Source organism: Zalophus californianus, chromosome 5, assembly GCF_009762305.2.
Source record: "Zalophus californianus isolate mZalCal1 chromosome 5, mZalCal1.pri.v2, whole genome shotgun sequence".
Classification (NCBI taxonomy): Eukaryota; Metazoa; Chordata; class Mammalia; order Carnivora; family Otariidae; genus Zalophus; species Zalophus californianus.
In genome coordinates, this window is record NC_045599.1 from 60,449,837 (window position 1) to 60,466,324 (window position 16,488).

Genomic DNA, 16,488 nt, shown 5'->3' on the forward strand with positions numbered 1-16,488 from the left:
CAAACTAAATCATGTTCACTAAATGAAAAAGGCAATCCCCTCCCCCCCCCCGCCAGAGAAAACTGGGACACATATCAGAATAGGCACAAGCTGAGAGTCTTCAGATAAGTCGGTTAGCTTTATGCATTTAACTTAAAACTGAAGTCTGTTTGGTCTTAACTGTGATATTTGGACAATGTCATACTTTCTTCTATACCAAAAGATTGCCTTTTTCCAAATGTGAATTCTTAAAAGCACCACCTTCCCTGAAGTAGGAGCTGAGGAACCAATCCTTCATTGTATTTATAAACATTAAATTTCTCCTTTTGTTTTCACTTGGCTTACTCAAAAAGTAGGATAAAGAGAATAGCCTCTGTCTCACTTGGAAAAGAACAACTTTTGGAGCCTCAAGTTGCTTAGAAATGTCTTTGATATGCACAGCTGTCTTCATGTCTTCATCACAGATGTCTCACGCATTCCGGGAGGCTGACTAAGGTACCTGGAGAAATGAAGCATGGTTTCTCATTCTTTCCCCTGAAGCTCTTGTCTGACCAAGTAGGGACTAGTTTCTCCTTTCTCTACACCTAGGAACTTAATTACAAGATGCTTTTGAGTAAGACAAATCCTTATATTCCTCCCCAACGCTTTCCTTCTTGTTGTCATATATGCTTGTCTCAAACATGTTCTGCCACACTTAGTGATCTTACTGGTTCCCTTTTATCTCAGTGTTTCTCCTATGGAGACGCACTTAGAAAAGATCCCAAGATGGTGAAACGTAAAAGTTTTCCTGCAGATAGCTGCGATTAGTGGCAAAGGAGAGAGAGAGCATGGTTTATGTCATAGCCTACCATCCACTGAAGGCCATCATACTAAGAGTCCCCAAACAGCCCTAGACCAAAGCCAAACCCCTGAGCTGAGCAATTAAGAAGCAAAATTTCTGGAGATCTTTGTTGTGTGGTTCTCAGCTTTAGAACTCCGAAGAGTTCGCGTTCCTCCATTATTCCACAGTAGCAACTCTTCTTTCCCGCTCTCTTGCAGAAAGCATTACTAACCACCTCAATTTACCCAGGAATCTTCCACCTAGAACCTAAAGTTCATACGCAGTTAAGATTTGTGTTCTTTGGGGATAGAAGTATCAAAAATGATGTAGCCAGCTTTTCGTGTGAGAGAAATACTTACTTAGCTGACACCTCTATTTGGAAGATCGACGCATTTTACTATATGTAAGTTATACTCAATTAAAAAAAAATTAATTCTACTAACAAAGACACTCACCCCCTCAGGGAAGCTGCCCTTACTTGACTAAAGTTCTAACGGGGTTCTCTATACCCATATACCCTACCCCATTTATAAAGGGAGGGGCAGCAAAGAAACATGAATCTCTTCTCCCTCACACGTACCCCAACCCCTCACCCAAACTGCATTTTCCCTCAGTGTATGTCTTCCATTCAGTTACATGGAACATCGCTGGACTGTATAGGTGGGCAAAAGGGAAAATTTAAGAGAAACTTACAGGGCCAAAGGAATGAGCTAACTGTAGCCCTGAAAAATTGTGTGAGCTGAGTCATTTCCATATCGGTGGCTGAGCGAGCAGCCTCTAACCTGCCTCAGCATGGGGTAAAAAGAGCACAAGTGATCTCAACTCATCAGAGAAAGAATAAACATCTTATAAAGAACAGCCTCCTATTGAGTTCACTCCCAGCACTGAATAACCACTTTCAACCACTCAAATATTCTTTCCAGTGAAAATATTTACCTCAAGGAATAAATAACCTTAAATGAGAAATAAACATTCAGGCAATTTGAGATTTTATTGTGAAAATAGCTATTTTGACATTGTATCCAGTTTCTCATTTATCAGAATAAGTTCTTTACAACATTGATCATCATTACCACTTCTGGGTATTTATACATAATCTCTGAGTAAAATATATTCACACTAGGCATGACTAGAGTACTTAAATAATGACCAACATTGCTTATTTTAAGATGTTTACTTTACAACAAAACTATAGTATTTGTATACCAGTACAGATGTTTAAAATATTTACCAAAGATAGGCTTGGTGGAACAAAACCAGTATGTGTACACAGATATTTCTTAATCTTCTTTGCTGTCAATCTTCTAGAAAGCCAAAGTTACATTACAAACACCTCAAATTTCCATTTCAAGATGAATAGAAAAATGGAAACATGTTATTTCCTATTATACAGACTAAAACATCGAGTCAAAAGCAGAATAAAGCTCATCTTTATGCAATTAACATAAAAGCCCGGTTACAGCCTTCCTTCTCTGAGAAAGAGACACCAGCACTGCAAGAGAAGTAGCCTGCAGTCCAAAGAACGAGTGGTCAGCACAACCCTCTCTATAGTGCGTGACTTGCTGAGGACTGATGCAAACTCTCACAAGTCATTTTTCTTGATTTCCAAGAATCTGGGATACGTAAAGTAAATGATGAAAAGGCATTTCTCTGAATCTGCATGAGGAAAACTAAAGAATCAGAACAAAGATCCAACCGCTTTTCACATGGCTAGATGTTCACCATTACACAACTCAAGACCAAAGGCAAGCTTTCTATCAAATATATATCCAAAGTGTGAAGCTCCAAATATGCAACCGTACACACTGCAGAGAAGAAACAAAGAGCATCCTTACACCTGATTAGTGATCCCGTTTTATACTTTGAAATGAAATCAAATAAACTTAGTCCTCTGAAATTTGGAGGCCTAGTGATGTTTAAATTTTTTAGGACATAGAAACCACTAGAATTTAATGAAAACTGTAAACCCTCATCCTAGAAAATCTACATACAAACATACAATCCTTGTTTAGAACGTGGCTTCAGTACTAGAATAGAGCTTGAAAACATTAAATTTCTTTTGCTTTGTCATTGAAGCAACTGTATAAACTTTCTACAACAGTGTGTGTCTATATGCACATATATATATGTATGAATATTTATATAGGTATAAAATAAGCAGCTTGTGACTTTAATGCTATGAATCCCATCACCTTTTTGGCACTTTTAAAGCATAGCCAAAAATGATTTGGAAATTTGTTCTGGAATTCCAAGTTGGCTCCCTCTATTCGGAGACGCCTAAGAGCTGCTGAGTTCTCTGGAGCCACCAGGTCATGCCCCTGTACAGCTGTTCCAAGCCAGCTGGGATTCTAGGGAAAGGGGCTGGGGCCTGGGGCTGACCAGGGGCCTCACACGTGCCTAAGTAACCCAACTGTTTAAACCCACGCCCCTCCCACCAACTGCAGGGTGCAAGGAAGTCCTAATCTATCTTCCCATTTTTTTTATCACCACTCACTAGAGGGGCACCTGACAACAGCAAACCTTTGCAATTAGCACCAACAAGCAAAAACACTCCAGGGCAGCATTTCCCTAAGTATATTCCTCAGAATACAAATCCCAGAAGATACCTACTTTAAAAAAAACAAAAACAAAAAAACCCCCAAAACCAAATACAATAAATCAGGGAAATAGTGTATACAATACAGGCCCTTCTCGGAGAGTGAAACCACACAAAGGTTCAGAAAAGCCTATAGTAACTTTTTTTTTTTTTTTAAGATTTTATTTATCCGACAGTGAGAGACACAGCGAGAGAGGGACCACAAGCAGGGGGAGCAGGAGAAGGAGAAGCAGGCTCTTCGCGGAGCAGGGAGCCCGACGCGGGGCTCGATCCCAGGACCCTGGGATCATGACCTGAGCCAAAGGCAGCCGCTCAACAACTGAGCCACCCAGGCGCCCCAGCCTACAGTAACTTAACCGAGCATTTCCCAAACTCATTTGGCCATAGAACCCTCTATTCACATAACAATACAATCTGCCAAACACACCTCCTTTCCAAGGAACTAAAAGATGGTTTTTAAAAAATCTTACAGTATAATTTCAAATTAATAAAATCAGGATACAAAGACTTGTTTTCCTGTCATTTTTTTTTAAAGAAACTACTTTGTTTTGCTAAGAATGTTGCTCTCGCAACATTCCCCCAGCTCAAAGTTACCCTTTCTTATATCATTATTCAAGAATGTTAATTCTCATTAGTAATCATGGGCCTCCTCATCTGGAACAAATAATTTCTGTATGCTTTTTGATTCTGAGAATACCTCTCCACTTCAATCGCTGTGGTTTTAAGTCTAGGGCTGGTAACCTGGGCTTCTAGCAAACACAACATCCCAACAAGATTTGGGGCTTCCTAGCAAACTCTAACTATATCCCAACAGGGGCTAAAATATTTTGCAAGCCCTTAAAAAAACCCAAAACTTCATCTTTACTCTCTGTGAAAATCAGCCCTTTAAAGATCTAATGACACTTCAGTTAAACCTTTGAGGGTAAGAGGATTACAAACCTTTAGTTCATGTAATTAACAACAAATTTCTTAATATTCTATTCAGGAAATATGAAAACATTGAAGAGCAAATGTAAATTCCACAGAGCTGGACAAGAAAAAAAAGGCAAAAGATAATTCTTAATGCCAACAACATATACAAAAGACCATAATCAAAACCCAAATTATACTCAGTGGTTCTGCTCAGGATTTCAATTATATAAATAACCAAACCAAGACAAAGTCAATTACTAAATCCCTATGAGCTTAGAACAAAAAACAGACACATGCTGCACTTTCTTCATTAAACCAGTCCTAGCGTACGTCTTGTCACCCTGTATAATTAGAGAGAACATGGCAAAGCAAAGAACTACCACCACATGAAGACACAGAAGAACTTTTTTTAACGTATTTTATCCTAAAAAGTAAACCCAGGTACCATGGGAAGAAGATACTACTGCAAATATAAAATCATAGGATATTTTATAAGGAAATGGAGTTCTTGGTTTTAGGTTGTTGTTTTTTCTTTTCTGGTAAGGCAAAACAAATCTTTAGATAATCATTCATTACAAACCTGAGGTGTTCTTTAAACGTAAGGAAGTAAATTATATTTAATTTATAGTATGTGTTTGGAATTGAATACTAAATACTATGTTTGAATCATTAGATTTAAATCACAGTTTATGTAGATAATAAATTTATTTTTTAAAACCCTTTTATTTTGAAATATAGACTCACAAGAAGTTCCAAAAATCATACAGAGACTGTATATCCATCACTCAGCTTCTTGTCTTTAAGTATTTATATTTTGGTTTTAAAGGGTTAACACTTTTGACAGTTTATGGAAAAATGTCAAAAAATCTAATAGGCCTGATGAATGTATATTCTTGGAAGAGGCTCTAGGAAAACATACTGCTGACTTCAAAAACCATTTTTATCACATGAAGGCAGCTTAAAAAATTGGTTTTCTGAGATTCTATCACTGTTACCAATTTCTGCCTCTTTTGACGTCTAGTTTTTGTAGACTTCTGAAAATTGTAACTTAGCTGTGATTGAAATAAGCTCCCTTATTCCTTCATGTTAATAAATCTAGCAATATTAAATGAATGGAAATTGCAAATGCAAATCAAAATGCTTTGGATTTATTGTAAAAATCTTGAATTCTCTAGTACCCCCAAAATAATACAAACATACCTACGGTGAAATTTGTCAGTGCCAATCTTTGTAGGGGAAAAAAAACCACTGTGAAGGAATGACTCTCCTCAATGCTCTTTACAGTGTCTTTAGTGTTCAAAGAAATGGTCAGTCTTATGGATGACTGATGGCAGTTTGTTGATGGAGGATCTTTATCTTATGGGAATTATCTGACCGATTTTCTAATCTTATACTAGCAACAAATATAAACACAAACATAGTCCCTTTGGTCATATTCCACCATCACGTCCTAAAGAAAGTAGCTCACAGTATTTTGTTAAACACTGTGGACCATTTATCTCAGAAACTCAAACTTTACCCAAAGCATATCCTGACAGGCTGATCACAAGCTCACTGCCCAATCTGGAAAGTTGTTCCTTTCTAAGAGCTTCCTAGCTGTGTGTCATCCCTGGAGTGCTTTAAGCTCAGTTATAGTTTCCTGGCATCTTGTTGGCTTATCCCAAAAATGCTCAACTAAGTAGCCCAACGTATAAACACTCACTTTACCTAAATCACATTTTGCATCTTAGGAAAGGTAGTCTGGAAACATCCTAGCCTCTGTAGTGCAAGGCTAAAGGCAATTCAAAGCAGGAATGACCAAAAGGAAGGAAGTCATATTTACAGCTGTCTTTTCTACTAAAAAATGACAAATATGTTATTCTAAAATGCTATCTTTTGATTAAACTTTCAACACGTGAAACGTTTACAGTACACTTACTGGCTGAATTCTGTGTCATAAGAACACGATCTCTACATTCTTATAAAAATTTAAACACATTTTCCTTAGCATGGATATTAGTCGTTTCATTGACAGAAAACTTTACATAAGCCAGTATTATTTTTGTGCCCATGGAGAAACCTGGGAGTTAAATTTACCGTTTGATTTTAGAATCTGTTAGGGTTGGTATAGCTCTTTCTCCCCCATTTTTTATTTTTCCCAAAACTAATTTTAATTGTCCTGTTTTATTTATGTTTGACAATTTTAAGCCACTTCAAATGCTTCTTGGAAGGCTTAATATAAACCATAATTGAAAATGACCAACCCTAACTAAAGCATAAACAGATGTCTGATTAATGTGTTGACCACCCTTCTCCAATATATATCAAACCCAGAGGACGATAAAGTCCTATGGTCATGATTTTCAGTATAGAATATTCATACAGATTTTGGATTGCTGGAATCTAATAGGATATTAATATAAAACACACAAACCCATTGCAGACGTAATGTGAAACTCATTAGTTACTTTCCCTAAATACATCCAAACAGATGAACAAGATTTTGAAGACTACCTTGTTTCTCATTTAATTAAAACTTCCAAGAAAAAATATTTACAATGACTTAAAGACTCCTGCATCCACAGCTACCTAAATACAGAACAAATTGGGAGGATTTAGGTCAAACACAGCTGAGCTCCACTGAGCTCAAATTAGGTGAGTCTCTTGACTACAAAGCTATTTTCTTAACATGGGGGTTTCTGCACGACGTGATAAGATTTGCTGAGCACCATAGTAATCTTTTGAGACACTAATCAAAAACATGATCCTATATTTTAAAAACCCCAGAAGTGGTTTTAGGACAACAGAAGCACCTCAGCCACTAAAATTAGACAGATTCTGTTATAAGTAAAATCACCTGCACAGCAAATCCTTTAACAGGTCGGCAAACAATAAATAGAAAATATTCTTTAAAAACTACCACTATTTCTGAATATTCCATTAGATCCTTAAACTGTAGTTAAACTATATGGAAAATAATAAGTTGCCATAAAGCTTTTGATTATGTGACAGTCTTCTTAAGAAAGAACACTGGTCCAAGCATGATGGACTTGGTCCAGGCACACAGTAGGTATTTCTATTACTGTAGCCGAGTAGTGTCTGACAATTGGGCAAATTTCAGTAAGACTTTACAGCCTGGCATAATAAGTGATGACCAACATACTCAGTTCTCCTGAAATTAATCCAAGAAAGAGAGGACTAGAGTTAAAAATGTACTACAAATACATAGGTCTAAAGCTGCCATTGGTCCGATAAACTAAGAGTCCTTGCTAGCCTTATATTGAACACATCAGCAAATACCAATGTTCTAGTGAAGTGCATATAGTCAGATGAATATTATATGTAACCACCTTTGATACATATATATATCTCAGACATATATATATATAGTACTGATCCCCCAAAAGATTACACTTCTGAGAGCATAATTAAGCACATTCCTCGTTGCTGTTTAAATACAGGCTTTTCTACTGAAGTAAATAGAATACTAAAATATTACATTTTTCCTAATGTCTAAAATTGGCATCAAATTTCTAAACAGAAGAAAAAAAGCCTCAAAGAGCCACATATTAGATATTCAAACTGTTCTAAGAAAACTAAATAAATTAACTTGAATAAATAAGAGTGCACATTCAGAACAGAATTGTAGCTTTTGGTCAGCAACATGTGAACTAAAGGCAAAAATCTGCCGAGATTAAGGCAGCGTTCTTTGTTTTTTTGTTTTTTTCTTTTAAATATACAGTACAATGTGGTTTTTTACCCCCAAGTTCATTTAGCATTCACTCTGATGTGATCTAAAGTGCACTGCCAAGCTAAAATACAAGCTTGCTAATTAAGAGAACCTAGATGTCATAGAAAGTTTCTTTTTAGAGCCTTCCTTATACCTACTAATGGCGTTTTCTTTTTGCCTTCACACAGGTAGTGTAAGAGACGACTGCAACAATCATGACTTTGGACACAAAGCGTGATGACTGTCAGGGTGATAGCCGTTGTAAGGAATTACTTTCTTCTTCTGCTGGAGTCAATTTAAGTGTTGGCAGTTTCCGGGGAGGAAGTTGAGGGCTTTGGCGAAGATTGTCATCCATCTGTGGAATGTACAAAAGGTACATTTGACGGTGGTCTCCCCGTTCAAACTACAGCCTAGAAGAGTACAGAACCCTGTGGTTCCAGGACTGCTCGAGAAACCTTTTTCTTACAAGTGATCTCTCGATTGTTGAACTCGAAATGTTGTACCTCAAATACCAGCTAACTCAGTATATGTATAAAAGCAATACTGCTCATCTTTGATGACTTCACAAATTATTGTAATTCCATAAAATGAATATTCTACTGAACTCAACCAGATCACAACTTGATTTAAGAAGTCTTCCAATAGTAAGTGTAAAAGCAATACTTCTGACACACTGAGCTCCCCAGTGTACAAATTATGTTCATGTACAGTACCTCTTTTGATCTTCCCAACACGATTGTGAAGGCAAAATGGAAGATGACCATTCCCTATCTTACATATTAGCAAAACGGAGCTCAGCACGGTTAAGAAATTTGCATTAGGTTGCAAAGCTAGTATCATGAGTTGAAATTAGAGCCCGGGTCTTCTTATTCCAATACTATTGTCCTTTCAATTAGACCTCAGTGCCTCAGTGAAAATGACCTTCACTCCCCTCAGGAGGACATTAGCATCCCTGGAAACTCTAGAAGAGGGATTATTTAGAACCCGAGTCAGACCTTAGGAAGCTACCTTTAAGCAGGAGCGCCACAAATAGAGTGCAAGGTTCAGAGCCTGGTGTTGAGCTCTCTGTCAGCTCAACTTCAGGAGACTGGAAAGCAGCCACCGCCAAGGATACCAAACCAACAGCATATAGCATCTGATTACCCACTTTAAAAGTAGACTTTTCTAGAGTTTTGAGCATGTACAGAGCAAAACTCTCTCTTATCTTCTCCAGATGCTCCTATATAGCAGAGAGGAAATGTCTCAGCAGAGGTACATGCAACTTACAGGAAAACAAAGAGAATATAAGATTAACTTTTAATTTGCCAATGGAAAAAAGTATTCCCAGTGAACAACTTGAATCAGTTGTGTTGTCATGCTTTTTTCTTGCAAGAACTAAGTTCCTCAAATATTACTCTTTCTTTTTTTAAGCTCTAGATTTTCTGTCCAAATGGTGAACTGTAGTAGCCAATAGGATTTGTTGCTCTAACATCTTATAGCCAACAGTGAACCATACTGAAGAGCAGATATGAAACAGGGGTGGAAAGGAGAGTGCCCGATTTAGAGTTAGGGAACTTTCATATATTGATGATGACCCAAGATGGAAGTGTACAGAGTGGTCACAGGGCCTCTTGGGTCCCCTTTCTGCACAGGCAGGTATCTCGTGGTTCCCTCTACATGGCTGTCATGAAATTGCCACACAGAGAAAATGAAAACTCTACTGGATGGCCCTCATCTAGCGGTTAAGTGTCTAAAACAATCCGAATAATCTTTCCACTACCTACACTTAACACTCAATATATTTCCTCTCAAGGGATTGACTGAGTTGGGCTAAGAAGATAAACTTGGCGTGCAGTCAGCCCACCTAAACTTTAGTACTGGTCTTTTACAGCTTTACTGCTCAGTCCTACTCACTTTTCATGTTCTAACAATACATGAACTATTATAACAAGAAACAGAAGGGTCATTCCAGAGAGTGGCAGAGGTTTCTGGCTACTGATACTACTAGTCCTGGATTCAGAATTCCATGTATTTCCTTCATTTGCAACCGACTAACTGCAGAGCCCATGCTGGAATCCAATCTCCAGGGTTCAAATCCCCTCTCTGCCTCTAGCCCCCTGAATGACCCTGGGTAGGGGACGTACACTACTCTTGAAGCTTCAGTATCCTCATCTGTAAAACAGGGCTGAGAGAGTAGCTGTGCACACAGAGCTATTGTGAGGATTCAGTGAGACAACTCATAAAGCTCACACAACTCGGTGCCGGTTACAGAGACCTCAGAAACTGCGAACCAGTATTATTAGGCCACAGTGCCTCATTAGTTAGTGGAAGAATAAAGTATCATGCACTGGTATAAGAAAAAAAGCAAGTTTATCAGACACTTGGTGGAAAAATGCCTAACTCTCTTGTATTTTTTTTCAATTAGAATCACCTTTAAAATTTCCATTACTGGCTATCTCCCCTACTACTTCCTCAATATCTCTCTCTCATCAAATAAGCAACCCCAAAGTGGCAAAATACTCCCACTGATGAAAACCCATAGGCAACATTTAGAACAGAGAAGGAAAGGAAGGAGAAAAAATAACACAGTTTAAGTAGAAGAAAGAAAAAGACATCATAGTGCTAATAACAAGAAAGGACAAGCACAGGTACTTGTGATCTCAAGACATTATTAACCTTCAGAGACAGAACAGACAAGTAAGAAGTGTTTTGGTTTTGTCTTCTTTTTTTAAGGCCAGACTTTTGGGTCTCCTAATTTGAAAAACTACTACTTATGTGGTAAAAGTAAACCCAATACCACTATCAAAGTAATCAGGCCACTACTGGCTTTGAAACACTATATTACGTACAACTTTAATAAATGTATATTTGAGCAGCTTAATGAAAAAATAAACTCTTAAAAAAAGCTAAGAGGGTAAAGTTAATGCATATTAACTTTACAATTAAAGGTATAATATTAATTTCAGAAAGGAAAATACTAAACTACTATAAAATAATGATTGAAATAAACTTGACCTTTTCAATCAAGTTGGATTCCTTATTTACAAGTTGGGTGAGTTTCTGCAGATTTGCGTCTACTGTTTCTTGTCCAGCAGGAGAGATGCCTAAGAAGCCAGGACAGAAATCAGAAAGACAGAAAATTTTGAAAGTCTTTAAAGCTGTTTAGACTGAAAGAATTTTGAGTCTATCCACCCTCCCAAGTACGCCACCCACCAAAAATAAATAAATAAAACCAGGCAAAGTGAAAAACCATTATGGGTTCAAAGGCAAAGTTAAGAGGGATGGTAATGCTCCAAAACTAAAACCCTAAACCAAAAGACTAAATTTGTCTATTAAGCAGACAGCCAAGTGTTACACAGTTAGCCAAAGTAATTAGTAAATGAGCACAGCAGTCCTCATTTCCTTCTCCAATTAGAGTCGTTCCTTCTCCCCACTCATACCAAATAGGCCCTTAGTCACAACAACTGGGATAGCTTTCTAAGGCAGCGACTCCCAAACAGCGATCAACCAGGCATCAACAGTATTTGGAGGGACTTAAAAAATACAGATTCCTGGGCTCCATCCCTATGAGATTCTAATTTAGTAAATCAGAAATAGGAGCCAAGATTCTGTATTCGTCCTCTAGCCAGGTTTGCTAATCACTGTTCCAGAGTAACAAGGTTGAAAGTTACTTAGTTTCATGACTCTCAAACTGCTAACCCCTCTCTCTCTCTAAAACACATAACCCACCCTGAAAAATAAACTGTCCCTAAACCAGTTATCCTTGTAACTTCTGTCTGTTAAAAGGACAATTTCTGCCAACTCTCCCAATACAGCTTTCGTATCCCGATCACTAAAGCACAAGGCCCCACACTCCCAAGGAATCATATCCTAAGTAACGGGTACCCTCTATTTACAATACCTCCAGTCTGATGCAATCAGTTTTCAAGTAGTGGAATCATGGGAGTGTACCTCACCCAAATCAATCTGCTGCTGATTTCTGTTCATGCAGGAAAATGCTAGAAGCAACATTTAAAATAATTGCCCATTTGCATTAGGATAAATGCTATCTTTCAACAGGGACTCAATAAATACCTGTGGTTAACTTTTAGAAGAAAATGATCCACTTTAGAGGGGCAATATTTAAAGAAGAACAAGAGGAAAGAAATGTATAAAATCTAGAAGAATAGACCAAAGGCAAATATCTATTTCTCTTTTTAAAGTAGAACACATGGGAATAAATTTGGAAAAATGCAACTGTTTCAAGTGCTATAACTCAACATTTAAAGATAATACACACACGTATTCAATAAGTCATTAATTTTGCTTCTACGTCCGTATGAGAATATGCAGATATTCTAGGCAAACACAGATTAGCTGAAGAGAAGCCAGTTTACCTCCAAGACTAAGCCTAAAATAACTGTGCAGGATGTCGTCACAGAAGCGGCACAGGTTGGAGAGCCGTTGCAAATGTCCTTGTAACTGACCTTTAGGAAAGCGTACTTTATAAAGGGGCGCGAGGAAACCAAACACATATGCATCCAAGGTAGACGGCCTAAAAATAAATTAAGGATTTTTTAAAAACACATAAGGAAATATTAACTTGGGATTATGTTAAAAATATTTTTTCTCAAATACGTTTGCCAATTCTGGAGTATACGATATAGCCTTTTAAAAGATCTACTACACATTTTAGCTTATAAAAAGGATGTAATGAAGGTTTTGTTCAGTAGTTCTTTTTAATATTCTAACCATTTATTTTATTTAGAAGAAAAGTTATAAATTAAAGATGCATTTTTACTCACAAGTGTTACATACAAATAGGAGACAGGGTGGGAATAGCCTTAGATATTTTAAATTCACACAGATAGCACACTGAGTCCATGTTTGATTACCATGGATAGAAAAAGTTTACTAGAGTAATCCATTAAATCTTTTTTTAAAGTAAAAAACTCATAAGGGGGGGGCAAGAGGACTTGCTTTAGGTAACTGTTCATTGACTATATGCATACAAAACATCAAAATGATTTGTAAGGGAATGCACTCACGTATCTCCAAAGAAAAACTGAGATGTTCCCAATCTGTTCGACAGAAGATTTAGGCACTCCTTGGCATCTCTGTATATCTAATAAGGATGAAATTACAACTCAAAAGTAGGAAGGATGCTCTAGAACTCCTTTTAGGCAGGCATTTAGGTATGTTCATCTCTGCTGTCTCTCTTGTCCCTCCTCTGGAGGGCCCTTGCTTTGAAAGTAATCCCAACCATACCTGAGCTTCCACTTCTCGGAGGTGGTAAAGGGGAGGCTCTCCTCTGGTCAGAAGAATTCTATTTAGTGCTCCCTTAGACATCCTTCCAGGCAGGATCAAACTCAAGGGAAAAGGAATTCGTGAAGCAAACCATGGCCTTGTCACACTAAAGTAATTGTCACTCTCAACCCAGAATGTGTGAAGCTGCAAAACAAACAAAAACAACTAAAAACCAAACCAAACCAAACAAAAACAAACAAAAAAACAAAAAAAATCAAACCCACCACAAGCATGTTCTTTTATTAAAAGAAAGGTCATCCAATCAATGTGAAAGTTTTTTGATAAATATCTTTGTATAAAGTGGCTTCATACAACTTTCCCAATTAGAACGACTCAAGGATACAACAAGATTTTAAATACATGAATTTGTTGATTGCTATATACCAGGCACCCAAAACAAGGCCTGGCACATATGCACTCAATGAATATTTACTGAATGAATGAATTATAGTTAGCTAAATTCTATACATGGGAGCAACAAACTCCATCTTCCATAAATAATTTTTATTTCCAAAATGACATTATCTTTCACTTCATTGTTTCATGTCTTAGTTGAATGTCTAACAATCCAGTTTCACAGTAACACAAAAGAATCAAGATTAATACATAAACGAAATTTCCTCTCTTAAGCCTTTTTCATTATGTTCCTTATAAACAGACTGAAGTATATTTTTTGTAGGTCACTATAATACCAATGCTCACCACTGCAGGAAGAAGCTTCTCTTCGATGAGAGCAATGTAAGCCAGTGTATCTGCCCCCTGTTTTGCTGAGAGCTCATAATCAGCATTATATTTCTATTAAAAAATATAAAACCAAGAAACTTGAGAAGTCAAGGGCATCCCAAAACAGTGAGGCTAAAGATTCCTATTCTTCCTCAAAAATGGCAAATATGATATTAAAAAGCAGAACGATACATACAAATTCAGTGACAAATGCTGCTTAATGCAAATAAAGCTCTTAGCACAACATCGCACACACAGTAAGGTCAATAAATATTGTGCTCTTTTTGTTAACTGCTATTATTCAGTGATTGTTTATGAGCTAGTTTAGTTTAGTGCATGGCATATAGTACAAACTTAATAAACAGAAGTTACTATTTTTAACAATAAGGAAGAAGTTCTAATTGGTTACATTTTTCCCCATGAGAAAAGAAAGAAAAACCCCCAATTTAAAACAGTTCTAAATTTTGTTGACAGAGGACTTATTTTTTGAAGAAAAGTATTGGCAAAACCAATTATAACTTTGCTTTTATAAAAATCTTTACATCTTTAAATATTCTGGATACATTATACAAATCTTTACATGCTCACACATTTTAGATACATTACTTCATGAAACATGTAATTGCAACTCTCCAGTTAAAGTGTTTTTTAAAAATAAAATAGTTGCTAGTTGGTGGGAACTCAGATGTCATCTGCAGCAGAAAGTGTGTAGCAGCTTTGTGACTAAATTGACAATCATATCAATAAGCATAAGAGTGAAGATGGCTTCGTTGAATCTGCTTATGTCTAAACTTCAATCAAATCCAAAAAAATACATGAAAGTATAAATTGAGTATACCTCATTATATGACTTTCAAATCACAATACAACTCATGAGTCAGAGTAGTAATTCTCAAGTCTAGTTTTATATCAAACCTGAGGTATCTCCAATTATCTGATTTGGTTTAAAAAAAATTAAAAACCAAACTTTACAATGTTTTTGTTTCTGTTGTTTTTAAGTAACATGCAGGGAACATGTTAAAAAGGAAGCACCCACCTGTTTTCTTAAAAAGTTTAGTATTTTTGCAGGCTGAGAAATGATGTTGTCTTCAGTTGTCAAAATTGGTACATCTCCTATAATCAAAAACATACATTTTTTTGTAGTTTACATACTAGGAAACGTTTCTATTTCCTCTGGAGAGATTCCGATCCCCTAAAAACTATACCAATTGCACATCTGGAGGGGGAAAATGAGTTAAGCTCATCTTAGCTTTTTGCAATTTCACAAAGCAGTTCTGGAGAACATTGTCATTTCTCGTAATTTCCATCGATCTGGCTTGTATTTTAAAGTATTACTCATAATGATCAACCTATAAGCAACATACAGCCAAGGTCATGGTAAGAAGAAACTAAAATCCCAAGGTACTCCATGGCTATATACCTCACAGCTTTAAATTCGGGGAGGGGGGGGAGTCACTTAAAAAAAGAGCAGAAAGGTGTATTAAATGTTTACACTGTACCTCTTGAACCTCTCCAGGTGTTATCTATGACTTTGACTTTCAAGGGTGCACCAGAAAATTTGGCGTAAGCCTGAAACAAAGTTTGCAATAAAACACTCAGACTGAGTACGTAGTGCAAATCTGCAGAGCAGCTTTACTTTACAGCCTGGTCCCCCGAAAGCAGAAACGCCTGACACGCGGGCTGTGTCCCTCTCCGGCTGTCTAGCCGAGGACCCGCGCGCCAGATGCCCATCTTTCGGGGACTTTGTTTCCCCAAAGGTCTGGGGGATGCAGAGCGGGGCGTGCGCGCACCCAGCTTTGGCTTTTCATTCCACCGCCCAAAAAGCTCTGCAAGGCTGAGAAGACTCGGAGCCCAGCGGGAAAGCCTTGACTCTCCCGCCAGACCTCGGCGGGGTCACAGGCCAGGCTGTAACTCCAGGAGAAGGAACCCAGTGCGGTGCAGCGAGAAGCGCCCCGGCCACTCTGGGCCCTGCAGCGCCGCAGGGAACCGCGGCGAGCGGCTGAGACCAGGCCAGCCAGCCTCGCGCCTCTGGCCCCGCCCATCTTTTCTGCGCCCTGGCCCGCGGGGCGGCCTCACCATCACCACCAGGGACTCGCTGTGCACCGATGGGAGCCCCCAGCCACCTCCCCAGCAACTGAGTTCCAAGGGGGCCGCCATCTTGCCGGGGCCGACCTTTGCTACACCGGAAGTACTTAACTGCCCAATTTCCGGCACGTTGAAACACGGGGCGGGGCGAGGGGGAGGGAAGAGTACCTTTGGACTGTGAAGAGATGCGGCAAGGATCAGTGGAGGGGTTAAAAGCCCATTTACCTTGGCTAATCGAATTTAATTTAAAAAAATAATAAAATAAGTAAAAAATAGAAGCCCACTTAGAATCAACCTGGCCTAATCGTTAAGAGTCCTGGCCCTTAAGATACATCCTCCAGGTAGTCCTTAAATATTTATTGGATGCCTAGTGTCCTCCAAACCCTTGGAACGTTACTA

The 16,488-nt window shown here is 38.0% G+C and overlaps 1 protein-coding gene across 7 annotated transcripts; it reads right to left on the bottom strand.

The window, feature by feature from the left end:
• Window positions 1-1,771: 1,771 nt before the first annotated feature.
• MTX3 (metaxin 3) lies at window positions 1,772-16,175 on the bottom strand. 7 transcript variants are annotated; one of them, XM_027605787.2, is made up of 10 exons: window positions 16,081-16,175; window positions 15,504-15,573; window positions 15,041-15,117; window positions 13,984-14,076; window positions 13,243-13,425; window positions 13,023-13,099; window positions 12,372-12,529; window positions 11,011-11,099; window positions 9,025-9,235; window positions 1,772-8,371 (listed from the first exon to the last, which is right to left on the bottom strand). In XM_027605787.2, the coding sequence occupies exons 1-10, from the start codon at window positions 16,159-16,161 to the stop codon at window positions 8,364-8,366; spliced, it is 1,047 nt and encodes a 348-aa protein (XP_027461588.1). In that variant the 5' UTR covers window positions 16,162-16,175; the 3' UTR covers window positions 1,772-8,363. The 7 variants fall into 7 exon arrangements, 6 of the variants coding, with proteins under 6 accessions (XP_027461588.1, XP_027461591.1, XP_027461590.1 ...); XM_027605790.2 differs by lacking the exon at window positions 9,025-9,235 and having other exon boundaries at window positions 12,462-12,529; XM_027605789.2 differs by lacking the exon at window positions 9,025-9,235.
• Between the last annotated feature and the right edge of the window lie 313 nt (window positions 16,176-16,488).